The sequence below is a fragment of the Nannobrachium achirus genome, assembly GCF_963921795.1.
Source record: "Nannobrachium achirus genome assembly, chromosome: 7".
NCBI classification, from domain to species: Eukaryota; Metazoa; Chordata; class Actinopteri; order Myctophiformes; family Myctophidae; genus Nannobrachium; species Nannobrachium achirus.
This window is the reverse complement of record NC_137816.1, coordinates 31720335-31748279: the sequence shown is the minus strand read 5'-3', so window position 1 is coordinate 31748279 and position 27945 is coordinate 31720335. Positions and strand designations below refer to the sequence as shown.

The window sequence follows — 27945 nt, the reverse complement described above, 5'->3', positions numbered from 1 at the left end:
ACATGTGATGTCACAGTGATGTGTCAGGGGAACCACAGTGTCAGGCGTTAGAGAATGACAGAGATACGGTCAAGCTGTGACCGTTCACATATTAACAAAAAAATAATTTGACAAAAAAAGGTTTTCAAAATGAAATAAAATTGTCGTCCTACAGTAATATACAAACGTGTGTGTGTGTGTGTGTGTGTGTGTGTGTGTGTGTGTGTGCGTGTGCGTGTGCGTGTGCACGTGTGTGCGTGCGCGTGTGTGTGTGTGTGTCCAGGTACAAGAGCTGCAGAGCCCTCCCAGAGCCAGTATGGTGGTCAAGGACTGTGTGAGAGCGTGTCTGGACTCCACCTATAAATACATTTTTGACAACTGCCATGAACTCTACAACTCTCTGCTGGACCAGGTAAACAAGCTGTCTGTCATTCACTGCTGTTCCACAGTGACCGAACAAGTACTCAGGTCCAGGCACGTGCACACACAGACATCAAAGGGGGCTTGAGCCCCTGCCCTTTTATCCGTCTGTAAAAAGTGCCCTCTCCAGACCATGAATTCAGTTTTACTATGGCGAAAGAAATTGAAAAAAGAAATTGATTATGCTTAGTTCAGTGTCGTATCATGTACCGAAAATTGCAGAGGAGGTCGGCTATTTTCGATACAGTATTTTCACCAAAAAAACCTTTTCGAAATTTCAGCCCCTGCCTCTCTAAGATTCTCTGCACGTCCCTGCTCAGGTCTGTTACAGCTAAAAAGGCCTGTATTCAGCATTATACTTGAAAATATCGTCGCTGTCGGGCAGAAACCTCTTATCTCCGTATTTTAACTAGTTTTTTGTGTTCTTTCGTAAATAAACTCCCGGCAGCGTCCCACAAAAGCATTAAAAGTAGCAGATCCGCAAGCTCGAAACAAGGCACTTGTAGATCTGTTCTTTTTTATGTTCTTTTTTCTTTATCCTGACAGAGACGATATACTTGCAGTATCAACGTAGAAGTACTCAAATCTTTCTGAAATGTGTCATAGCTTTTCAAAAATAGCTGATCAACAAAGCTCACAATGTGTGTGCTATTTTCAAATGGCCCGTGCATAACACAGGGCTGAATTGGTTAACGCATGTTCTGTAATAACAATCGTCGATAATCGCGCTTGACGCAACCATAGTTTCCTGTTTGAAAGTCAACTTGCTTTGTTTCATGCTGGCCACTTGGTTTGCATTACAATGTCCTCCTGTAACTTTGTGTTGAAAGTCATGGAAAACAATCATGGGACGTAATAATATTGCTGCACACGTCTGTCTCCTTCATTCTTTGTATCCTCTGTGAGTGTCTTTCTTATTTTTTTGGTGTTCTGTAAGAAAGTTTTTCTAATCATGCAAGAGTGTGTGCACAGCATACCAAATGAAGAACAGAATAGAATGAACCACCATAGAATGCCAGGGGCGTGTCTCTCCCTCAGTGCCCACCGAGAGCTGTACTGCACGCTCACAATCCCACTCAGAACAACAACAACAACAACAAAACAACACATAATTACACAGTCATTATGTTTTTTTGCAAGCACACACAGTCACGCAGCCCCACAGATTATTCACAGAGCTCCTCCGCAACGGAGAATGGCCGCCGCGCGGGGGAGGAGGGGGGGGGGATGCTAATGTCTTTCTCAGGTCGTAGCCAGGGGCGTCACAAGGGGTAGGAAAGTGGGACTGAGTTACTGGGGCCCAAGGTGGAGGGGCCCTAGTAACTTTATCTATTGAAAAATAGCAGATATACATGCTCACAGCGCGGCACCGAGTGCCGCGCTGCGAGCTTGTAGATCTGCTATTTTTGAAAACTTGTGAAAATGTGTCTTTTAATATATGTATTTTTTAAGCGAAGATTTCTAACTCAAATGTTGCTTCTGGGGGTCCCTGGAACTAAATATTTTGAGATCGGGGTCCGTGGCCAAATACATATCATCTTGGGGGTCCTTGACATAGGTTTATTGCAAACATTTTCACGATTTTTTCAAAAATAGTAGATCTACAAGCTCACAGCGCGGCACTCGGTGCCGCGCTGTGAGCTTGTATATCTGCTATTTTTCAATAGTTAACATTCATGGGGGGCCCGCAGTGAATCCTTGTACCCAGGGCCCAGAATTTGGTGTGACGCCCCTGGTCGTAGCAGTGCTGCGATCCGCTCACAAAAGTTGAATAATAAGCTTCCTCTGTTTAAACAGCCTGAGGGGCTGTAAGCAATTAACTGGCCGGAGAGATAGATGCTCTCGCTAATTAACGTCCCCCCGCCGTCCACTGCAGCCCCGTCCGTCCGTCCGTCCCAGCCTGCCTCTCCATCAGCATTCCCCGCCCCCACACCACCCCCACCACCACCACCACTCCACCACACCCCACCCAAGCAAACCTCATTCCAACTGATCGTTATTAGATTCCTAACTGCAAGGTAGCCAGAAGAAGAACTACTCTGATTTTTGTTTTACTAAAGCAAAAGTAAGCAATTTTACAACGTCAAAGTAAAAAGGCCTGTATTAAAAAAGAATTACCTGTACTTGATAAAAGGACAAACAAATTGGCATCAAAATGTAATTACAGTACCTAAATTGAAACTACTACCGTTTTCAAAAATAGCTGATCTACAAAATCAGTCTCCTGGTGGCTCTATAAAGGCAGATGTGAAAAATGCAGTTCTTCCTTGGCCTCTGTAGTGTGTGTGCAAAGTTTCACGCCGATCGGTCCAGTGGTGTTAGAGATTATCTGTACCCGGTGTTGGAGATTATCTTACACGGATGGATGGATGGACAGACGGACGGACGGACGGACATGGGGCAAAACATAGTGTCGGCCACACCTTTGGCTTGGCGGAGACAATAATTGTAGTGGAGTAAATAGTACAATATTTGCCTCTAGTGGGGTAGAAATGTAAAGTTTCAAAAAAGGGGAAATACTCAAAAGTGTACTGAAATACAATACTTTTTTATGTACTTTCCACCTAACACCACCCCCACGGGAGCAACCCGCAGTGAACTGATCATTATTATATTCATACCTGCCAGGTATATACAGTACAGTACAGTACCTGTGACATTGGCAGACGTATGACATTCAGGACCCCCTGAGTGGATGGAGAGCGTTGGTGTCACTGGACTTGACGGGGTCAGGCCAGGCTGACAGTGACAACATCCCCGGCGGCCGTGACCAGCAGTGACTTACATAACAGAGCGTTCTCCATCCCTGGGCTTAAGATGGGCTGGGGTTATTCAGCTTAACCACTCGCCTTAAATCTCCTGGCAGCAACGGAGCTGGATTTTAAATGTGCGGTGGTGGTCTGGGAAAATGTATGGAGGGAGAAGAAGTAGACCGATTTTAGTTCTTAACCCATTAAGACCTGAGGCCGATTCTACAAATGCCTTCTAATTCAGTAGTTCTCAAACTTTTTCTTAATTCAACATTATTCAACTTAAGATTCTTCTTTTTTTAATATTTAAAAATAAATAGCAGATGTACAAGTGCTTATTTCTAACCTTAAATGTTTTCAGATAGACAATTGAGTGTGCTGATTAAGTTTAAAAGCACAGTGTGGACAGACAAGTGGACATCATCTTCAGAATATACAACAATCGATTTCTTTAAAAAAAGGCATTTAATGATTATGTCCTCATTATGGCCGTGGGTATACCCTAAAAGTGTGAAAAACGTATTTTCTTTTTAATTTCAACACATCTTAAGCACAGTACTTTACAGAGTACATATTAAATATGGAGACGAGAGGTTTCTGCCCGACAGCAACGACATACTTACTGTGGTTAATTTCCACCACTGCAAATGCGTCAGGAAAGATGGGAGCGGTGGAACACGTGTGTTGGGATGCGAGAGCAGTTTAAGTGAAAGGATATTGATGATGATGATGACAAGGACTCACCCAGTGGAAACACTCTGCATCTATGCATCCACGGACATGCTCACATGCACCCTCATGTATACACATTATGGAAATGTATAAGCGCGTGAGTTGACAGATGAATAGAGGCAATTGAGTTTTGAATAGTGTGTTGTGGAGGTAGTTGGGTGGGAGTCACAGGCACGCACGGGCATGCGTCAATGCACATAAACATGCATGCATGGTTGTGGTTCAACCATGCTTGCCCGAGTATTATCTACATACGCCTCAAATCCTTTGCGTTTTCCCTGCGGGAAAATGCTGCCGATGCCAAATACCCTGCTTGGCCTGGTGTGCTGTAGGTTGCTTTCAGAAGGAAGATCTCTGCAGCACGCAGTTTGTGTTTCGCCTCTGTCGGGTTGAAACCTCATATGTCCAAAACGTACTTTTCAGGATTAAAAAATAGCAAGCGTTTCGAGCCTTTTTGGATCTGCTACTTTTGATGCTTTTGTGTGACGCTGTAGTGTGATCAAGTATAGGCGTTACTTAATGAAAAAAACACAAAAAGTTAACATATTGAGATAAGAGGTTTCTGCCCAACAGTAACAACTATACTTAGCTACTTACTACTGCTCCACAGAAGCTGTGGCTCCGACTCACCCTGACTCGCCCCCGTAGCTTTTAGGAATTTGCTCACGTCGACACTCAACGCCATTCATTGTACGTTCAGAGTTTCGTGCACACCGCCACTGCGAGAATTTATGAGCAAATGCTAATGCTTCCCCATCACCGCCAGTCCGCCACCCCCATAGAGACATGGAATGATGAATGATGACCGCTAACTGCTAGCATCTCTATGGGGTGGTCGTCATCACTGTGGTAAATAATACCCAACCTCAATACTCTCTGTCGGGTGGAAACCTCATGTCCTTAACTGTTACTTTTAAGGATTCAAATGAAAAAATAGAAAAAGTGGCAGATCGACACCTTTTATGCTTTTGTGTGACACTGTATGATCAAGTTGCACGCAAACTAACGAAAAGAAAAGAAGAAGAAAAAGAACATGGAGATAAGAAGATTCTGCCCCGACAGCAACGATTTATACTCCGTCTTATGACGCGGTCACTCGCCAAAAAATAGCAGATCTACAAGCTCGCAAGGCGACGCGTTGTGGGCTTTTTTAGATCGGTTGACATTTTTGTACTTTTACTTTGGTACCGTTTTGACACCAATACTTTTTATACTTTAAACTCAAGTGAAAAAGAAAAAAACTACTGCACACTGTCTTCAAATGCCAAAAAAGTGTTTCAATGGGAAATCACAACCTTTCTGTGTTTGTTAGACCTTCATCAGTCTATCTTCATGACTTTCTTTTCACTTTTACACTAGTACACTTTTGAATGCAGGCCTTTTACTTGTAACAGAGTATTTCTGCCTCGTGATGACTCCTTTAAGTAAAAAAAAAAAAGATTCAGAGTACTCCTTCCAAAAGTGAGGGATGTGAGTGGTGCTGAAGTAGGATCGGGGTTGGAGCCCATGAGGTTGATTTGTTGACTTGTTTGAAGACGCAGCGCTAGTAGTTAATCACCTCTAACAATGAGTCCACGTGAGGGGAATACACATGAGACCACTGGGAGGTACACAGTGTTGGCTGAATGCATACCTCATATCCTCCTTAGCACTGTAGGACGCAACCTTCACCAACCTTCACACACACACACACACACACACACACACACACACACACACACACACACACACACACACACACACACACACACACACACACACACACACACACACACACACACACACACAAACACACAAACATGCGCAACACACACACACACACACACACACACGTTTCTATACTTGTGAGGATATCGCTTTATCGCTTTATTGATGATTCAATTTTTGTCTCCATTTTCAACCCTAAGCCTGAATTCGAAAATATCTGATCTACAAGCTCACAATGCGTCACCCGGGTTGAGAGCTAACCATAAATCAGACACGTCTCCAACCTAAACCTGACCTCTAAATGTCTGTTCCCATACCCCACCCTGGATCTTTTCCACTCTACAAATCATTTTAACCATAAAACATCCATTTATCTTGTGAGGCGCAGAATTAGTTTGTTCTTTTTCTCAACTCAATTCAACTATATTTGTGGGGACATTTGTTCCCCACAAATATAGTTACACAGACACACGCGCACGCGCACACACACACACACACACACACACACACACACACACACACACACACACACACACACACACACACACACACACACACACACACACACACACACACACTTTCCATATAGGGACTTATAGGGGTTTTGCATAGCTGACTCACCCCCTGCTGTGGCTTTTGTTTCCATTATTCATATCTCCAATTAAGCAGCCTGTCACCCTCCCACATCCACACATCACCAGGCCTGTGCACTGCCATCATCATCATCTGTGCATCTCATTCCCAGCACCAAGGTGTGACCTTCCTCCATACGTCAGCACGCATCCTGCTTTCACGCTGTACTCCCAGCGCGCTCTCTACCGCTTTGCTTCCATTTGTTGTCTCCCCTAGCCGAAGGCAAGGGGAGAGTATGTTTTCTGGCTTTTCCCCTCCGTCCGTCCGTCCGTCCGTCCGTCCGTCCGTGCGACCGTCCCTCCAGTTTGTTACCAGCTAATCTCCGGCGCTGTTGGCCCGGTCGCTGCCAAACTGAGCACACACACTCCCTGGATGCCAATTCAGAACCTCTGCCCCACATTTTTCACATGGTCCGGTTCTAGCGCCACCAGGAGGCCGTTTTTTGCAAAACTAACTATTGCCAGTATTCCTACAGATTTTCTCCAAAAATCATGCAAATCACTACACAGTATCTCTATAGTCATGAGATCAAGACAGATCTGTCTGATATTTCATATTCCATTCTAATTGGCTAACATTGGCTTCCAAAGTTTGCAGGGTTGGTCCATTTTGAACAAAATCACTTAAATCATGAACGCAGCTTGTGATTACAGAGGAATTCTGCACGCACATTCCCACTAGGTCAAGGAACAAATGCCACTCTTTTCACATTGACCTGTTATAGCGCCACCAGCAGGTCGACTTTTTCCAAACACATTTTTGGAACAAAATGCCTCAAGTCATGCATGCAGGGCCACATTGCCGTTAAAGGCTAAAGAAGACATGGCAGCCTTTTCACATTTAGCGCCACCAGGACCTACCTGACCTGGTAGAGACCTGTGCTCGGAAGAGCACTGCTTCTAGTTTCTATTTATTTTCATTTTAGCTGCATGTCTTATTGAAACATACAACTCAGACCTCTCCACTCAGCGAATCAGCCATCATATCGTCGTTGTCGGGTGGAAACCTTGTACCGGTATATCCAAAACTGTTCGTCTTGTATTTATCATTTTAAAAATGATTTAAACTAGTGAAAACAGCCGATCTACAAGCACACAACGCCTCGCACCGCAAGGCGTTTTGTGCTTGTAGATCTGCTGTTTTCACTACTTTTGTGCGACAGCCTTGTATGATGAAGCAGAGCTTTACTTTGCGGGGGAAGAAAACATACAGATTTGGAGATACGAGGTTTCTGCCCGAGAGTGACGATATGCAACATACACACGAGGAAGAAGGGGTATACGATTAGCCATACACATTATTGTAGGCAGGTGCGCGCAAACACGCACACACACCCCCACACCTGAATTATGTCGTCGCCTCAAATCAATTCATCACTCGTCAGCCCTTATCCGTCTCGTAGCTTGTTTTCTCACACAGTGTGTGCAATGTAGTGTGAAGCGGCGGGGTAAATGTAAACCATAGGGTAAATAGAAAGCTCAGGTGTAAAGCATGGGGTAAATGTAAAGTGCTGGGTAAGTGACAGACAGCCCACAAACGTGCGAGTCCAGATATGCAGCTGCTTAATGGCCCTGTTTGCTGCCACCGTACAGCGTGCAGCCGCCAGTCACATGAATCATGGAATTCAAAGCGCTCCACGACGTGGCCACTGAGCGGAACAGGGCTGTTAAAGCTCTTGAGCAATCCACGGGGCTTGTTCCAGATTTACCTTTTCACACAGACCTCACATGACACCGACGGTGATTATGTTTTCATGAAGCTGGCTCTGACAGCAGAGGGAGCAGCTTTGTCGCGCCGAAATGAAATGTCTGCTACAGCGCGTTGTGGATTGTCACCAGTAAAACATTGCGGTCGCGTGGAAACCTTGTATGTCCAAAATCCTTACTTTTCAGGAGTGTTCCAGTGGAGCTAATTCAGTTATTATTTAGCCACAAGCTCTTGTTAATACCTTTCCTTGGTTCAATATTTATACAACCCACAGACACCACTTTCACTTAAAAAAATATACGCATCACGATGCGTTGTGAGCTTGTAGATAGGCTATTTTTGCTACTTTCGAGAGACAAATGCCCTGCCAATAGCCATCAAAAAGTGTGACTCCTTACCCTCCTTCAAAACCACCATGAAAGAGCACATATCTTCTAGCTTGGTTAAAGGAAATGACCCCCCTCTGTTTCTATAAATACGGTATACTTTAATTGCTCATAGTATTGTTTATTTCTTGTATAGTATTGTATGTCTTTATATGTCTTGATCAATTGAATACACAGGACCTCAACGGAAACAAGCTCTCAGGGCTTTTTGTATTATCACTTTAGCATTAGTATATAACTGTACATCTATACGTTTGGCAAACTGTTAACAAACACTGTAGTATGACAACAAAAAAAAACATAAAAAGTGAAATAGGGAGATACAAGGTTTCTGCCCAGATAGCAACGAAATGCAAAGTGATACAAAGTAATCCCCTGTTCCCACAAGATGACATTCTTTAGTCCTCCCAGTCGCAACATTTGCATGACAAGTGAAAGCTCTTGTGTTGCCTTCCATCGCTGGGATATGTCCAATGAAGGAATGTGTTTTTTTTGTGAATCGGTGGCGGGGGCACAAGTTGTTTTGCTTTTTGCCCCCTGAATGGATTACCTTCTAAAGCCCAGGGTTGAGGATAAATTGCCTGGTGTTGCGTGTTCCCTCACCCCTAACTCTGGATGCAAACGTCCCTCCAGTGACACGCCGCAGTCATTAGTGGCTCTTAAATAATTCAGCTCAGAGTTATCCAATACCCAATAGGAACATGCTTCATTTTTAACACAATTTTCTATTAATCAGGAACACATTTTCTCACGGAGGGAATGCGTGTATGCGTGCATGTGCACGTGCAGGGTATACACTGAAATACTGAGTGTTAATTAATCTCTTGAAAGTGTGCCTTTACAGGTCAATTTGGTTACATTTGCATACTTTAACTGAGTTGACATGAACCCTGAGGACTTTACTGTGTGCAGATTAACGACAGTTAATGTTATTAGTGCCGGTGTGTGTATGCGTAAAGCATGTCTTTGTTGGTGCGAGGAGCTGGCATACGTACTGTACATGTACTGTATGCACAGATAGTAACACAGCATGTGTCAATGGTACCTGGCTGTGTTTTGTGTGTGTGGGTGTGTGCGTGTATGTGTGTGTTTGTAGTCAATAGCACTGCTCGTTCCAATCCAATCCAAATACATTTATAAAGCACATCTTAAAGCAACAGCCGTTGGCCAAGGTGCCGTATAATGGAAAATGTAAAGAAATATAAGACAACGCAGTAAAAACACCAGTACCATTTTAAAAGACAAAAAGGACATCAAAATGACAATAAAATAATGAAAGCAATAAGACCGTGAGATGAAGAAAAAGAAAGTAAACTTGTGCTGTATAGTGAGTTAAAAGCCAATCAATAAAGATGTGTTTAGTCCAGAGTTGTTCTGATACGCTTTCTGTATTATTCACATGATTATTGTATTAACTTGTGGCTGCACTTGAACAATTATTAATCGAATGATTCATAAGTTGCAGGAAACGGAATTGGAATCGGGAAGGACAAAATGATTTTCTGCTATGTGCATCAGAAATCATCTCCACCAATTAGACCTGAAGAAAATAGCCGTCGATGATATAGACACTGATGACACGGTTGGATTGTTTTTTAAAAGCTTGAGATGTGAACACTGCAGGCTCAGTTGAACTAAAGATCAATTCAGCCGTTGCCATGCGAGAAACAATTCTTATAAGATCCACAGCCTTTGGCCGTGTGCTAAAAAAATATATTAATTTTTTTGGTCCAACTCCCTTAGAGAAGTTTAATCTCAGAGTCTCGCTTTCAGGCCAACTCTGTTCAAGTAAATCAATTACTGCAGGAAGGCATTAAAAACCTGAATAACATTGTCCGCAGCAAGACGCTTTATAACTAATAATGTACAGTAGGAAATATAAATGCATGAATAACTGTATAAAGATGCCCCTCAGCTCCTCTTTGTGTGTGTGTGTGTGTGTGTGTGTGTGTGTGTGTGTGTGTGTGTGTGTGTGTGTGTGTGTGTGTGTGTGTGTGTGTGTGTGTGTGTGTGTGTGTGTGTGTGTGTGTGTGTGTGTGTGTGTACGCAGACATTTAATTTTACCTTTCACTCTAGACTCAACATCATCTCTTTTTAGGCGACATACCCACACCCTCCTCCTAATCTCTCTCTCTCTCTCTCTCTCTTCTCTCTCTCTCTCTCTCTCTCTATCTCTCTCTCTCTCTCTCTCTCTCTCTCTCTCTCTCTCTCTCTCTCTCTCCAGGCTAAGAAGCAGGACATCCCCCGTGAGGAACAGGGCCCATCAATAAAGAACCTGGACTTTTGGCCGAAGCTCATCACCCTCATGGTGTCTGTGATCGACGAGGACCGGACAGGCTACACACCCGTCATTAACCAGTACGTACCGTAATGTGTCACTAAATTTCAAATCATTAAATAGCAATAACTGAATTCCCCTTTAAACAAGCTTCAAACAACGTTCCTCTGCAAATAAAGACCTGCCATGAGACAACCTTTCTGTCTATCTCAGAAGGGCTTCCTATCGTCGCCTACACGAAGGCTGAGTCAGTCTTTCAGTCTCTTCTGGTTTGCCATGTCATTGCTATATATATACCCTGTATATATACTTATTGAAGCATATTGACTTGCCATGTAGCTGGTCATTGTACCATTTCAAAACTTCTCACGTCCTGCCATTGGCAAAACAGTAGATTTCCAGTGGATTGGCAGAACATTGAGCTTGTAGATCAGCTATTTTTGTTATTTTTATGACCTTCTCTGACTCGAAGTTTAAATCATGAAGGTTTTCAATGGGAATGGAGTAGTTTCTTACCATTTGCGGGTTTTTGTAAAAAATACGCTCCAATCTCCATAAAAAAAGGAAAGGCAAATCATGGAAAGAAACCTGTGGAAAAAATCCATTTGCAGGACATTTTCAGGAAACGAAAAAACGTGAAATGGCACATCTCTACATGAACCCATAGGGGCCTTAGAAAGTTGTGGTTAGAACTTAGAATATAGGCCTGTTTGACAATATGTGAATGTGTCCTAGGGGTTTGGCTTAACTCCAACATGAGAGCATTTGGATGAATACACATTATTAGTTCACGGTTGGAAGTTTCAGGTTTCGGTGCAAAACACTGTTCTATGGGAGTATGGGGTCATGGAAGTTTCCTGTCAGCCAAGCCTGTCCACAACTTTCCCACGTCCCATCGTACATTGCGCAGAAGGTGTGCGGCAGTTTCCGGCGTCGCAGCCGAGAACGATCTACAAGCTCACACCGGTTGCATCTGCGACGCGACGTGAGCTTGTATGTCTGCTGTTAACCGGAAGTGTCCCACAGATAATGCTACAGTAAATTCTCGCGGAAACAGGTGGATAAAATTCAGTGCTAATTCAAGCTTTAAAGTTCACACTGGAAAGGTTTGAGGAAGAATATGAATACATATTGCTCCAGTCGTTTTGAGACTTAGATGTATGTATTTATTATGGATGGAATGCAGGCGTGTTGTGGGGGGGTGTTTGTGGGGGGGTTGACTCATACACCGCAGGGGAGGAGGACTTTGGGGGGAAGTATAATCAAGCGCATCACATGACAGGATGAAACCTGAGTACTGCTTGCCTCAGCAACATTTTATAGAGGTGTCTTTTACTTTCAGTTTTTCTCCCTCGATGTCTTTCTGAGCCCACTGCCTTTTTCTTGCTCTTTCTTTCTTATTTGTTCTCTGCTCGGTGTAATTAATGTAATGCCCAAAACACACCCATGACCAAGTCAGGGCATGATGTTGCGCCAGGCGCTAACATGTTGCGCCCACATACACGTGTCCCGTAGATAGACAAAATGGCGTGGACACCCAAAGCGTTAAGTTAAGACCATGCGCCATGGTGCAAACTTCCGCTGTTAAAATAGGGCCTTAGCGGTGCTCATAGCAAGGACAGCCCCAGTAATGCTCAGGGGTGTCGCACCAAATTCTGGGCCCTGGGTACAAGGATTCATTGACTGGGAATGCATTATTGCGCATTATTTTGTGCTTTAACTATTGAAAAATAGCAGACATACAAGCTCACAGCGCGGCACCGAGTGCCGCGCTGCGAGCTTGTAGGTCTGCTATTTTTGAAAAATCTTGAACATTTGTTTCAAATCCTTCTAAGGTTTTTTGAAAAACCTATTTTTCCCATCTCAAAATATTTAGTTCCAGGGACCCCCTAGAAGCAAAATGTTCGCTTAAAAAATACTTGCACACATTTCCAAAAATAGCAGATCTACAAGCTCACAGCCGCGCTTGTATATCTGCTTTTTTTTTTTTTTACCTAACCCAATAGCTAAAGTTTATAATAATTAAGGCCCCTCCACCTTGGGCCCTTGTAACCCAGACCCACTTCCCCTCCCCTTGTGACGCCCCCAGTAATGCTGCCCTGTCATCTCACAGTAATGTCTGTGACACAGCTCCACAGCAACTCTCAACCACCGCCTGAGAAGAATGCCTGTGAATGTGTTTGTTTTGTTTGTTTGTTTCTGCCATGGTGACTCTCCCGCTGCGGATGATGGTTTAAACCCCTTGGGCTCTGAAATGTTGTGTCACTGTATGTAGGTCGATCGAACAAAAACGGGTTTGATTAGTTCTTAGAAACACAGAGAGGGGAGGCATTGCTGTCACATGTAAGCACTTTTCCCAGCGCGAGCATCATAATAATAAGCTCACGAGATGCAAATGGAGGTTGTCGCAGTGTGCTGTCATGACATACGTTTAGGGTTCGCTCCAGGCTGTGATTGTCTAGCGAGCCTTGAACACACCGTGGGAGTATGAAGGAAAGAACACAAGACAATAGGGGAAGGGAGGGAGGGAGGGAGGGAGGGAGGGGGAGAGCAGTGGTGGAAAAAGTACTCACATTTTGTACTTAAGCCCTGTAGATGTACTCCGTTACAAGTAAATGTGCAGAATTCAAAATGTACTTGAGTAAAAGTATGAAAGTATTGGCATCAAAATGTACTTAAAGTACCAAAAGTAAAAGTACCTAAATGTTTGAAAATAGCAGATGTACAAGCTCACAATGCGTCGCATCGCGACGCGTTGTGAGCTTGTAGATCGGCTATTTTCGAAAAGCCAAGGTATAAAACAGGGCTAAAGTGGTTTATGTGTGTTTTATAATATTATAATTTGTATCTGCAAAGTAACTATAGTAACTAAAGTTTTCAAATACATTTAGTGGAATATTTATGGAGTAGAAGTAAAAGTGCTGGAAATTGGAAATACTCAAGTAAAGTACAAATTACTCAAAATTGTACTTAAGTACATTACTTAAGTAAATGTACTTAGTTACTTTACACCACTGGGGGAGAGATACTGCAGACAACAAGAAGAGAAAGAATATTGTTTACTGGGCGCTTTTTTTCTGGTTTTGTTTTTATTTGTCGCCAGTGAGGAGGATAAATCTTTTTTAGTTGTCACAGAGTTGGATGTTGTTCCACCACATAAAGGGCATTCCAGAGGTGGAGTTGGAACAAAGCGCAGGTGCTGAGTTGTATATTGTGTGTGTGTGTGTGTGTGTGTGTGTGTGTGTGTGTGTGTGTGTGTGTGTGTGTGTGTGTGTGTGTGTGTGTGTGTGTGTGTGTGTGTGTGTGTGTGTGTGTGTGTGATTGTTTGCCCCGCGGTAACGTCCGCACTGAGCAAATGATTACTGTTCCGGACCAAATGGTCCCGGCGATTGTGTTTGACAGGGGTGGTCTGTGTGTCGGGGAAATTGACCTTCCTGTGGAGCCGAGGCTCTCGTCGCCGCTGTCGTCTGTAAATGTCCGCCCATCACCCACCATGTGAGGGCACGGATAATTAAACCATTGATGTAAAAGGTTTGACTGGTAATCCATAGGCCTTCAAAATAGCAATTTGCTCACCAAATGAGTCACCGCCACTCTCCCCCCTCCCCCCTCTCTCTCTGTTGTATCTCTTGCTGTCATTAGCTCTCGTGCTCGGCCACTCTTTAAGGTTGAGTTATACCAAAGACGACGGGAGAAACTCTGACTCTCACACTTTGATTGATTTCCTTGATTGACCAGAAGTGCAGTAGCAAGCCTCTTAATTTCAATAGTGCAGTGACCATAGAGTGTAGTGAGTCTCTTAATTTCAATGGACAAGTGACCATAGAACTCAAACTACGACCGATCCCTTTCGCTCCAAGGATCCAAGTAATTATTGGATCCATTATTCACAAGCCTCATACTTATGTTCCGGACACTCACATTAAAATGGCCCCTTTTCAGACGGAACAAATCAGGAGGAAAACTATCTTTGTTCTATGCTGCCTGTGTCTGCAATAACAACACTCCCGAGGGATCTACAGTAGCAATGCTGATCATAGGACTTTGTTGAGATCTGATGTTTGTTCAACCTGAATTGACCACGCTCACTTCAGGAAAGCTGAAATATACACCTCTTACTATTGGCGAGGCATTGACTTGGCTACCTTGTCAATATATAAGGATTGTTCTTAGTTAGCTGCACTGTGCATTTTGAGCTTGTAGATCTGATGCTACCAAGCGAAATATAAATCAATGGTTGTCAAAGTGTGGTCCGGGGGTGGGGCTGGGGGGGTGCCCCAGTAAAATGTGTTAATATAGCAATACAATCAGTACCCTATGAGCAGTGGTGTGTTCTATAATTTTTTGGGGGGCATACTATAATCTACAATCTGTGTCCATTCCTGTGGCCAACCCATACGCCAGTGCATAATGCCTATCAGATTCGCTACTTTGAAAGGTTCACGAGGGCATACGCTTTTTGAATCTTTTTTTTTCTTCACAGCATACAGCGTATACCCCCGTATCACGTAGAACACGGCACTGCCTATGAGGGTCCCTGGCAAAAATATATTTCCACCACCACTGTGAATCACGCCTTAAAGTCTGTCCCGTTTTCCCCGCCTCTCTCTCCCTTCTCTATTGAAATAAAAGACGCATTGAAATGGTGAGGAATTATAGTCAGATTAGGAAGGTCGCCCGCTGCCTTCCACATCCGTCCTGCACATCTGGTAAGTGGTGGGGTGTTGAAGGAGCCATCAGGCTGCCCAGCCGAGCGTGCTATTATTATGAGGGAAGGCTCTTCATTTCAATTGTTTCAATCTTCTCTCTCCAGGTTTCCGCAGGAGCTGAACATGGGTAAGATCAGCGCCGAGATCACATGGAACCTCTTCGCCCTGGATATGAAATACGCCATGGAAGGTCAGTAATGGGAACGCATTGGGATTAATACTGCATGTGACTTGTGTGCGACCGTGCGTATGCTTGTGTGTGTATGTGTGTGCGTGTTCCTGTGCGTGTAAGTGCTCGCTTGTCGTCACTGTCGGGCGAAAACCTCATTATGTCGTGTGTGTGTGTGTGTGTGTGTGTGTGCGCGTGTGTGTGTGCGTGTGTGTGCGTGTGTGTGTGTGCGCGCGCGCGCGCGCGTGTGTGTGTGTGTGTGTGTGTGTGTGTGTGTGTGTGTGTGTGTGTGTGTGTGTGTGTGTGTGTGTGTGTGTGTGTGTGTGTGTGTGTGTGTGTGTGTGTGAGAGTGATAGTGATTTAAGTGCACACATGTGCGTGTCATACTTGGTGTGTGAGTGGTGTTTATGGGCTGCTATCTCAGTGTTGTTTATGGGCTATCTGCCGTGGGCTGTGTGCTGCTGCCTATCTGCATTACACTGCCATGTAATGTCTCTGTATTGACCACTGCACGGACCCGACAAGTTGGTTTTAATCAAGCTAAACCATTGATCAAGACTTCAACTACCCACCAGAGGATCTGTACAAGATACTGCATGTTGAGTCCTCTGCACGTGCGCGTGTTTGTGCGAGGGAGAGAGAGACATATTGTGATTTAAGTGCATGTATACATTGTGTGTGTGTGTGTGTGTGTGTGTGTGTGTGTGTGTGTGTGTGTGTGTGTGTGTGTGTGTGTGTGTGTGTGTGTGTGTGTGTGTGTGTGTGTACCCGCCTCATGGGACAGTTTACAGTGCAGTGCAATCAGGCTGCACTGTGACACTAACAGTAATAGGTATTGATAACAAATCATTGCCACTGTAGATTACATAAGAAGGGGCGGAGCTAGGCTCTCAGCACAGGCCCCATTCTGGTTAATTGTATAAATCACGTGTAGAATAGCTACTTGTTGCGACCGTAGGTCGCAGTTAACTATAGTTAACTATGAAAACCGGCACATCTTGTACGCGTATCTCTGTAGATCATGCCTGCCACTGTGGTTCCCCTGACACATCACTGTGACATCACAGGTCTATGGGTTTGCTGTGATGGCAGGGGAACCACTCTTAACAGAATGGGTTTGCCGCTCTGACATCACGCTCTGGCTTCACTGTGATGGCACACTAACAGAATCGCTTCTATGCCCATATATGGAGTTCCCTGATGTCATCAATATTAAGCCCATATCTAACAGGACTTCATAGGGGAATGCCCATATATGGAGGCCACATCGGCCACATACCACACTAACAGAATCCATATATGGCCAAGACAGATTTCTACAGGCAGGGATCTCCATGTATGGGCATAAAAGGATATGATGTCAGATGTCATAGATATCATAGGACTTTCACATAATGAATAACTTAGTAAGCATGTTTGGGCTCTTACAGCATATCTTTAATACAATATATAGATCGCCATATATGGGTACCAGGGGTCTCCATATATGGGTAACTGGTCCGATATACATCACTGGCCAGATGGCAAAGAATTGGCGTGACCTCGCCCTTTATGTGGTGAATGTTCCAGTACCATGGACAGCACCCTCTACATGCATCATGTGGTGAATGTTTCAGTACCATGGACAGCACCCTCTACATGCATCATGTGGTGAATGTTTCAGTACCATGGACAGCACCCTCTACGTGCATCATATGGTGAATGTTTCAGTACCATGGACAGCACCCTCTACGTGCATCATATGGTGAATGTTTCAGTAAAAAAAAAATAGCCGATCTATAAGCTCTGCGATGCGTTTTGAGCTTGTAGATCGGCTATTTTTGCTTCTTTTGAATTGGAATCCTGAATTATTTTTTGTTATTCTTTAATTGGAATCCTAAATTTAACATTTTGATTCCATTTCAAACGCATTTAGTGATATACTCATGTTAACTTTATGAATCTAAATACAAATACATTGGACATAAAAAAGACATTTTAATACTACTATACTAGTCATTAAGCTACTAATATAGAATGACTGAATTAAAGCAGGTCATGTTTGGAATTGTAACAGCTGAAATATAATAAATATCAGTATTCCGGTATTAACCTGCGGGCCGCATTAACTGAAGGTGGGGGCCGCATGTGGCCCCCGGGCCGCCAGTTGCCCATGTATGCTCTACATGCATCATGTGGTGAATGTTTCAGTACCATGGACAGCACCCTCTACATGCATCATGTGGTGAATGTTCCAGCACCACCTCTGGTGGACAGCAACATGCACATAGTGAAACATTTGTAAATACTCTGTTACATAAAGTAAAAGGTTACATTCAAAATGTGTACTTGAGTAAAAGTACAAAAGCATTGGCAATTAAAAATACACGTACAGTAGCATATGTTGCATATAGAATGCGACGACAGAATGACAAGCTACGTCGCCGTTGACAAATGAGCTTGTGGTGTTTTAGAACACTCTGTCTTGTCACGACTCATTTCTCACAGTGAGAAAGAAAACTTTGTATCCGTCTCGAATCTCGCCAAATCCAAAGTACTCTTTAAACTCTAGACATTAAAAAAACAGATAAAGTAAATGTGGCGGTCTGCAACATTACAAGGCCTATTAAAAGATAAAGTAGGCATCGCGGTACAGTGAGGGGTATCGCTGCAACACAACTTGGTGAAATGAGCAACACAATATCAGATTGATTCCAGGATACAATTAAATCAAATTATTTATCCATTTTGGCATGTTTTTTTACAGTGTTGGAGATAAACACTGTGAGCCATGGGACATCATGGGAGCTCAGAGACTGCAGCTAAGTGTCAAATATGTACAATAGACAAAATGGCCTCTTACACATTAACATTATCAGTGTCACTTTAACTTGGAGAGTGTACAAATGGAACTTAATGGATCCCATACCATTTGTAACTATTTACTCTAATTTAATGTGTACTTAGAGAGTCCACCGGTCATCAAGTTATGGGCTTAGGAATGCGACAAAAACTAAAAGATCTCCATGAATTCAAGTCTTCGTGGGGTGTGTAATTGATAATTGATTGATTTTTGGTGAACTACTACTTTAAAGACCCATTCGTAAATGACATGAAGTAATTTTTTATTTCATTTACGCCAACAAGTCAAACAAAGTATGTCCAGCTCAGACTTGGTGAGTTGTGTTTACATTGGCAGATAGGCTGGTAGGGGTCTGCATCTCTGTCAGAGCTGCGTTTCCCCCCGCTCTGTTATTGTATCAGTTCCACCCAGCATCTGCCATCCATCACTCCCTGTCAGCCATGCCTCTACGCTGCCTCCAGTGAGAAGGAGAGTACTGTTACAGTACCCTGAGACACAAGTACTGTCTTCTGTCTGTTGTCTGTAATCCAGTGGTTCCCAAACGTTCTAGCTCAAGACCCAAAGACAAATGAGACGTTTGCTCCGGGAGTGAAAATGGCAGATCTACAGGCTCACAACGCTCATTGTGAAATTGTACATTGGGACTTTGGATTTCCAATCCAGTTCCAACTTGAATTGATTGATTGATGGATGGATGGATGGATGGATGGATGGATGGATGGATGGATGGATGGATGGATGGATGGATGGATGGATGGATGGATTGATTGATCATTAAATAAACAGTCACTTTCAACCTGGTGTCCTGATTGTTGGCATGCCATTCATGGGGATTTAGTTTTTAGTTTTTAACATTCATATATTTAAACTAGCCCTTACCCGTTCAAAGATATGAGCTCCAAAATGATGTGCAGTGTGTGGGCTATGGGATGTGCACTGTGTACACAGTATATGAGGGATGGAAAGTAACTTTAACTGGTGCTTGCATGATGTAGGAGCATCAATGTAAGAAACCCGTTTCGTTTAATGGCTACAGAGATACTGTTCCCCCACCCCCCCCCCCCCCCCCCCCCCCAGCCCGCCCGCCCGCCCACCCGCCTGCACACACACCCGCCTGCCTGCACACACACACACACACACACACACACACACACACACACACACACACACACACACACACACACACACACACACACAGAGCTGGTTAAACATTTTGCCTCAAGCTAGATGCAGAATAGATGTGCCTCATGCTAGATGCAGAATAGATAGTAGATACACCATAAAAATGCTAATATACAGCATACGATTTGTGAAAGTGACAAACGGGCTTCACAGTTATGTCAGGTGTGTTCATATGCTGATGGTGATGCGATTTCAGATCAATTGCTCCAGCCACTGAGGAGAAACGCTGTTTCAGACAGACAGACACTCAGACAGACATTCGCAAAATTATAGTATAGATATTTCAATTGACACAAATAGAGGAAATACCATATCTAAAAGCTTGCATTGTGATGAAATGTGAGCTTGTAGATCGGCGAGGCAGCTCTAATCAGACAACAGTGGGGATTGGATTGAGGTCATGGTTTGGGAATATTCCTGATACCTGCTTTGTATATGTACGGTTAGATCGAGAAACAGTTAGATCGAGAAACGGAGCGCCCGTCGTGCAGCGCGGGGCAGAACAATTGCGGTCGCTTTGATCCACAATAACAACAACGTAGCGTCGGCAGGAATGATAGCGCCTCATCCCACGGAAGTTAGGGTTAGGGTTAGGGTTAGGGTTAGGGTTAGGGTTAGGGTTAGGGTTAGTTTTACTGAGGTTAGGGTTAGGGTTAGAGTTAGGCATAGTAAGCTAATGGCTAACTACATCTGAGCTAGGCTGCTAGTAAACAACAGAGAAGGGTCGCAAACAAGTGACGTCGGGCGACTACACAAGTGAATGGCTGTTGTCGCCATCTCATGGGGACTACGCAGAATTACACAGGTGCGCTGATAAGAGACTATCAAATGAATTGATCCAGGTGGTGGTAGGGGTGTGTGGTGAACTACAAAACGAGCGCTCTTACCACAATCTAACTGAGTTACCCAATCTAACTGTAACATATACATTCGTGTGTATGTGTGTGTATGCAGTATTTGCATGTGTGTGTGTATACCATAGACTGTAGAAAAATATGGACGAAGCGAAGCCATTGGTTTCTATGCAGCGCAAATTGCCCTTTCTACTCCTTGGAATGGGTGTCGCCATCATAGAATTGTAAAGGCATCAGAGATGCTATCGGCTGCCAACGGTCACGTGCAACGCAGGGATACATGGGAGAATGTGGTCGGAGCCTCCCGAAATACAGCACACGAAGAAGAACACAGCCGGCTGGTATCAGTTTAGTTGTCCACGCCCCCCCCGCAACTTTATCATTTATTTTAAAATACATTGGACCACATTTCGACAAAACGAATATGATGGTGATTGAAAGGCAATTTTTAACTCGCGATAGGAACCATACAGTATTCATGGAAATGTTAATTAAGGTTAGAAAACGAAAGGGGAAAATGAATGGGATCCAATGGAGGGCAATTCTTTTTGCAATCGGCCGGGGGGGAAAACAGCGCAACTAGCGGCCAATCATAGGAAGTTTTAGTTCCGTATTGGAGTCCTTTTAAATCGGCAGAACTATGCCCCTGGTGTATACATGTGTGTATACATGTGTGCGTTGAAGGCAGAGGAGAGGAGCAGTAAAATCTCTTCCCAGCAATTTATCCTTGTCTCAACAGCACACGCCTGCTCCCCCCTCTCCCTACTAAGGCCACTGCGTTTCTATGGCAACCAGGTGCCGAACCACTGATAATTTATGCGGCGCACGCACATGCACTTACTACACACGCACGTGCGTGCACGCGGACACACACACACACACACACAGACACTAAAATATGCATGCAGACCACATATTGATGCTGTCGGACAGAAACCATGTATTTCCATATTTAAACCTTTTGTGTTTTTTCTTTTTGTAAATTAACTACCAACGTTTTCATACAACAGTATCGAGCAAACGTTTCAAAAATAGCCGTTCTACAACTTCTCAGTTTTGGACATAGAAGGTTTCCACCCGACAGCAACAATATATACAGTATATAGGTTGATGCATTATTTACTTCTGCAGTTTAATGACATGGTGAAATGTGATGTGTTATCGCCATGGGGAGGGGGTGTGTATAGGCAATGTAATGTTGCATGCATTACATGACGCAAGCGCGCACACGTGTGTTGTGTGTTTGTCTGTGTGTGTGTGTGTGTGTGTGTGTGTGTGTGTGTGTGTGTGTGTGTGTGTGTGTGTGTGTGTGTGTGTGTGTGTGTGTGTGTGTGTGTGTGTGTACTCCTACAGTATGTGCCTATCATAATAAGTGTTACCAGAGGTGACAGACCACACTTGTTTGCATGGGTGGTGGGAATGCATGTGTTTGGGCCAGCAGTAGCTCAGGAGGTAGAGCAGCCGCTTGAGAAACAAAAGGTTCCTGATTCGATCCCTGGCTCCCTCCTCTGCCATCAGCCGTGGTGGACAGTAACTGAGTGAATGTACTTGAGTACTGTACTGTTAAGTACAGATTCAGAGGATTTGTATTTACTTTGATTGATTGAATATTCTATTAGTCACAATGAACAACATCACATGTACAGTAGTCACAATTAAGATCAGCACGGCACAGGTACAGTTAGAACATCCTGCCCAACAGGAACACCCTGAATAAGGCCTTTTACGGTCTTTGCACAGGGAGGAACTTGAGTATTACATTATTGTGATACTTAATACTCTTGCATTTCCAAGGCCAAATATTGTACTTTTACATTTCTAGGAAGGCTGAAAAGTACCTTTTAGGTTGGCTGTTTTCTTTTTTCTTCCCTGGCCACACATCTGCTCTGCTTCTCACTCCGCTAGCCAGTCCAATGACAAGAGGTCATCGAATGAGGATCGAACATGGCTACTACATGGCCTTGTTTTCCTTCCGTTTACACTTCTTCGTATGCAAAAAATACAATACAAAATACATTATGTTAATCTAGTAGTGATCATACTAGTTCAAGCGGTTTCTGTATTGTTACATCTTGTATGGGAGTGTAGGATTAAAATGATTTTAATATCTCTGGTTCAGTAATGTCTTTGTTTTTATCAGTGTTTCTACAAGCTGGTTCTACAAGCAAGCACTTCAGTGCATGCAGTGCAGGTGGTTTCAGAGTTACTTATCTGAAACAAGAGTTACAAGGTCCTATAAATTCAATGTGGAAAAATTACAGTAATTCATAGATGTCAAAAAATAATAAATGTACTTTTACTTGTACTTTAAAGCATGTACTCTTCTTCTTTTCAAATCTTTTTATTACGTTTTACATAAAGCCCAGGGGCGAGTATACAGTGACATTGGCTTATATCAGGTGGACATAAAACAGCAAACATAATAGACTCCTTCCGCTATCCCTCCCACCCTCAATCCCCATGAGTTGCAGGACAATCTCAGAAAATAATGAAACATAAATAAATAATAATAATAACCAGTAAGACGCCCATATGTACAGAAAGATGTACAGAAAACATACATAAAAAATAAATAGGATTTGTTGCAGTTAGTAGTCAGAGCAAAGCATACAAACTGCATAGTGCAGTTTGTGTGTTATTACATTTCTTCTCAGGGCCAATTAAAGCATGTACTCTAACCCTAACCCTTTGAAAGTACTTGTTTATTCTTACTTGAGTAACATTTTGACAGAGCTTCTTTTACTTGAAGTGGAGGGTTATCTCTACTCTTACTCAAGTACTGGGGTCGAGTACTCTGTCCATTTCTGGCCATCGGTTTGTGAATGGGTGACTCTAAGGCACATTGTAAAGCATTTTGGAGCATTTTGGAGCTAAATAAACACACCATTTATCATTTGACATTTGACATCTATGTGTGCACGTATGTGCGTGTGCTGAGGCAAAGAGCAGCTCTGAGTTACTTTCCACCAGTGTGTATGTGTTGAGGATAACTGCTGTGAGACTCAGCACTCCTGTTCGGTCTCAGCAGCCTGTCTATGCCGGGAGCCTCAAAGCTAGAGCAAAAACACGAGCAGCTGGAAGGAGCGCTGGCAAACCAGCAGTAATTTAGCAGAAAGAGAAGTGCTCCTCATGAGGAACAAGACGTGTCATGTTGTCCTTACTGGCATGTGTCTGTCTCTGTGGGCCAGAGAGAGAGAGAGAGACGTTTGAGAACCAGAAACATGACATTCAGTGGTTTGCAAACAGTTAAAGGTGGAGGTGTCAGAGTCCAGTACAGTTCCGTCAAACATTTGTCAGCCGTGAGAGGAGGAACAGCAGGATTTCAATTACTGTAATGACCACTCACTGGACAGGATGCCAACTGAGGCCCTGCGGCTGAGAGAGTGTGTGTGTGTGTGTGTGTGTGTGTGTGTGTGTGTGTGTGTGTGTGTGTGTGTGTGTGTGTGTGTGTGTGTGTGTGTGTGTGTGTGTGTGTGTGTGTGTGTGTGTGTGTGTGTGTGTGTGTGCGCGTGTGTGTGCGTGTGTGTGGGAGGGGGGTGACAGCACTGATGACAGCTTGCCCTGGTAATGGAGGAGTTACAGACGCACGACCAGTCACATTCCAGGACTGTGTGTGTGTGTGTGTGTGCATACGCGCACATTACTTCCACGCATTACTTTAGGCCTACGTGTGAGGGCAAAATGTCCCCACACAAGTAGCCTATTGACCGATTTCTTGAACGACACCCTGGAGAGGGCGCCGCCGCCATTAGCTGCGGTGTAAACAGTAGTGTAAAGTAATGTGTAGCCTACAATTACTTAAGTACAGTACTTAAGTACAATTTTGAGTATTTGTACTTTACTTGAGTATTTCCCATTTTCAATCATTTTACTTCTACTCCACCACTGGCTGCTGTTTGCACCACAGTTGGCATCTACAGCAGGGGTCTTTAACAGGGGGTCCGGGACCGCTAGGGGGTCCTCAGAGTTACTACAGGGGGTCCTCCAAATATTCCAATACTTTTTATATTAACAACTTGAACCCTAGCGTCCATATTCTGAGAACTGTAGCCGAACATAGCAGATCTGCAAGCCCACAACGCCTCACGCTGCGTGGTGTTGTGAGCTTGTAGATCGGCTATTTTCGGCAAAGAGGTTTGGTGTAGAGGGGAAATAGAGCAGATTAAGTACGGAGTGAAACGTCAAGTTTATTAGGCAATGACAGCTCAAGTGTTAAATACCTGAACACACAAATTGACATGATACACTGATGACTGTGCTGTCAAACAATGAAACTAAATGGAATTTATGATAAGGTTGTGGGGGTCCCTGCTTCATTTCTCACTCAACTAAGGGGTGTTTGGCCTGAAAACTTTGAAGACCCTTGATCTACGGGGAAGCGCTCAGAAGATCAGTCTATAGTAGAGGGTGGGATACGGAGCCCCTTATCGGCCCTCAGGGAGAGAAAAAAAAAGGGAATGCTATTTCGTGGCCTCGAATTACAATTTCGTGGCCACGAATTACTATATTGTGGGAAAGAAATACTTAATTCGAGGGTATGAAATAACAATTTAATTCATACCCTCGAATTAAGTATTTCTTTCCCACAATATAGTAATTTGTGGCCACAAAATTGTAATTCGAGGCCACGAAATAGTAATTGGTGGCCATGAAATAGCATTCCCTTTTTCTTTCTCTCCCTGAGGGTCGATGGGAACCTCACTATGTCAAAAAAAAAAAAAAAAAAAAAGAAAAGTTACTTTTCAGGATTCAAAATAAAAAATTGCAAAAGTAGCTGCCACAAGTTTTCGAGCTTGTGGATCTACTACTTTTGATGCTTTCATGTGATGCTGTACTATGATCAAGTAGCGCGTTAATTTGCAAAAAAAAACACGAAAAGATAGAATATGGAAATAAGAGTTTTTCCCCGACAGCAACGGCAGTTGTGTGCCGCTGTTGCACGCCGAAAATAGCTGATCTAGTAATACATGTGTGTCTGTGTGTGTGTGCTTGCGTGTGTGTGTGTGTATAAAACAGTACATGTGCATGTATTATGCATGTATATATCCTATGTAATGTGTGTCGTAGGTTTTCTCCCTCAGATGAATGTGTCTAATGAGGTCATCATAGTTCAGAGCCAGGAGGAGCCAGGGTCTCTGTTCCCCCCTCCTCCTTTCTGCTCCAACCAGACGGAATTAACTCACACTGACTTGTTTACATAAGACGGCACACAGGAGTGATGGGACGGCTGGCTCTCTGTGTGTGTGTGTGTGTGTGTGTGTGTGTGTGTGTGTGTGTGTGTGTGTGTGTGTGTGTGTGTGTGTGTGTGTGTGTGTGTGTGTGTGTGTGTGTGTGTGTGTGTGTGTGTGTGTGTGCGTTCGTGTATGTGCGTGTGTGCGGTGAATGTGTTCATGCATGCTTTTGTGAAAGAATGTACTGTGAGAAAAAGTGAGAAGAACTAAACAGATTATGTACTTGCATGTATGTGCTTGCGAGAAAGCGTTTGTGTTTGCACACGCGTGCACAAGCATGCATGTGTGTGTGTGTGTGTGTGTGTGTGTGTGTGTGTGTGTGTGTGTGTGTGTGTGTGTGTGTGTGTGTGTGTGTGTGTGTGTGTGTGTGTGTGTGCGTGCACGCGCTCTTGCCCGTGCACTCACATTACTTAATGAAGTCTTTGATGTATTTTCCACTTCCCGTTCGCAGTGCCTCTGGTGCCAGGGCCTCTGGCACAGCGAGGGATGCTGCTAATTTTAAACATCTCTGTGTGAGCGTGCACGTCTGTGCACGTGCGTGAGAGAGAGAGACAGAGAGACAGAGAAACAGAGAGAGGAATTACAAAGCTATATGAAAGGCCTTATAGAGAACAATAGAGACAAGGCGGAGATGAGCCTGTTTCATACCAAAAGAGGCGATTTACAACCTCACAAACTTGTCGCGATGTGTGATGCATTATGATCACCTCTTTTCAGCACCTGACACTGGCGCGCTACTGAGTATAAATCTAGCTAATAGAGGGGCCAAGAGGCTAGTAATATTCACTGTGATGATAGGAGAGAGAGACAGAGAGAGAGAGACGGAGGGAGATGAAGGCAGAACACAGAGCAACATTTTAGAGTGAGTGACACCAAGAATGATGGAGGGAATGATGGCGACCCTGATAAGAAGACAGACAGTGTGGGCAGATGTTGCTGAACCATAGCACTGCTCTGTCTGTAGCTCTGTCCTGCCACAGAGGGAGAGACAGAGAGACAACAAAAATCAGTCTCAGATGAGCACATCCTCTGAATATCCACTCTGGTTTCATATCATCAAGACAGAAGGGCTTGCCATCACTTCGGCATGACTCAGAATCTGATGCATTTGTTTGTTTGTTTGTCTGTGTATGTGTGTTTGGCAGTGTCTGAGCATCATCTGCGCATATTTGAGAGACAGTATAGGATGGTACAGCCAAAGGCAACAGAGGCTTAAGGAAGAGGGATTGCTGCTCTGGGAGTTTATGTTTCTGGGGTTCACTCAGTGTTAAGACAAAAACAAAACAGTTCTGTGAGTCGGCTTAATAGGAACGATAGATCTGGACCTGAGACATTAATGGAAGGGAAGTATTCGCCTCTTGAATTAGAGGGAAGCAGTAGCGGCTACTTTGGGAGTTCAGATCGAGGCAACATTAACAAGTGAAAGAGTCCAGCTCCGTAATTTAATATCAACACGGTCTTTGACCATTTTATAAAATGTAATATTTAAAAAAGTCTCAAGAGAGGAGAGGTGCTTTTGAGAGCTTGTAGTTAAAAGTCCGTGTCCACATGTATCATTGTGAGGTCCTCTGAAAAACCATCTCTGTGCAATAAATGTATTAATGTATTTTCCTCCCCTGAAACATCCCTTAAAAAGTTTGCTCTATCTTTACCCTCATTTAGTATTTTATATCCTATGAATTATGAATGAGTTTGATCCTCAGTATCCTAGAGTATCCACAGAGAGACCACATACAAACGCGACATCACTTGATCATTGGTTAATGAGTTCTGTAATAGTAATCTCAATCTGCAAAGTAACTAGAAACTAAGGTTTTCAGTGGATTAAATCCCCCCCAGGGGTCTCCCTGGGACAACATCAGATGGGGGGTCCTTTGGCCAAATACCTACATTTGGGGGTCCATGACATGAAAAGGTTTGAGAACCGCTGCTGTAAATGACGACTCAGGGTTTGTACTGTGCACTGTCCCCCTCTGACCTTTCCCATTTGTCGCAGTAACCACGTCCCCACTCTTTTTCAAGAAGGATGGGAAGGCAGTAATACAATATCAAAGGTTGTTGCAGTCACACATCGCAGGGCAAACTAGCTCCTTAATGAAGTTCTGTATACTTCCATATATCCACAGTGGAGTTATATTACAGTCTAGTTTTTAAATGTGGCGCTTCCCCAAGCGTGTCATTAAGGATCTAATGCTCTCGCAGTGCAGTAAACACATATTTTGTAGCCCACTGGTGCAGCCTAAATTGTTTAATCAAATTTCATTTTCAATTTCTCCGACAACACTCCCCTCCCCCGGGCACGGCCTGCAGGATTGTTGTCTATGGTTGTTTACGAGAGGCTGGGCTGAGGCATGCATGAGGCGACG

At 43.8% G+C, this 27945-nt stretch overlaps 1 protein-coding gene across 1 annotated transcript in view; it reads left to right on the top strand.

Moving 5' to 3' along the window:
• Positions 1 to 27945, top strand: part of unc13c (unc-13 homolog C (C. elegans)) — a gene marked incomplete at both ends in the record, with an annotated part of 262328 nt that overhangs the window by 128130 nt on the left and 106253 nt on the right. The window contains 3 exons of the mRNA XM_080729663.1: positions 263 to 391; positions 10539 to 10672; positions 15406 to 15491. Of these exons, the coding sequence (XP_080585789.1) occupies positions 263 to 391; positions 10539 to 10672; positions 15406 to 15491 (349 nt within the window). The remainder of the gene's footprint in view (positions 1 to 262; positions 392 to 10538; positions 10673 to 15405; positions 15492 to 27945) is intronic.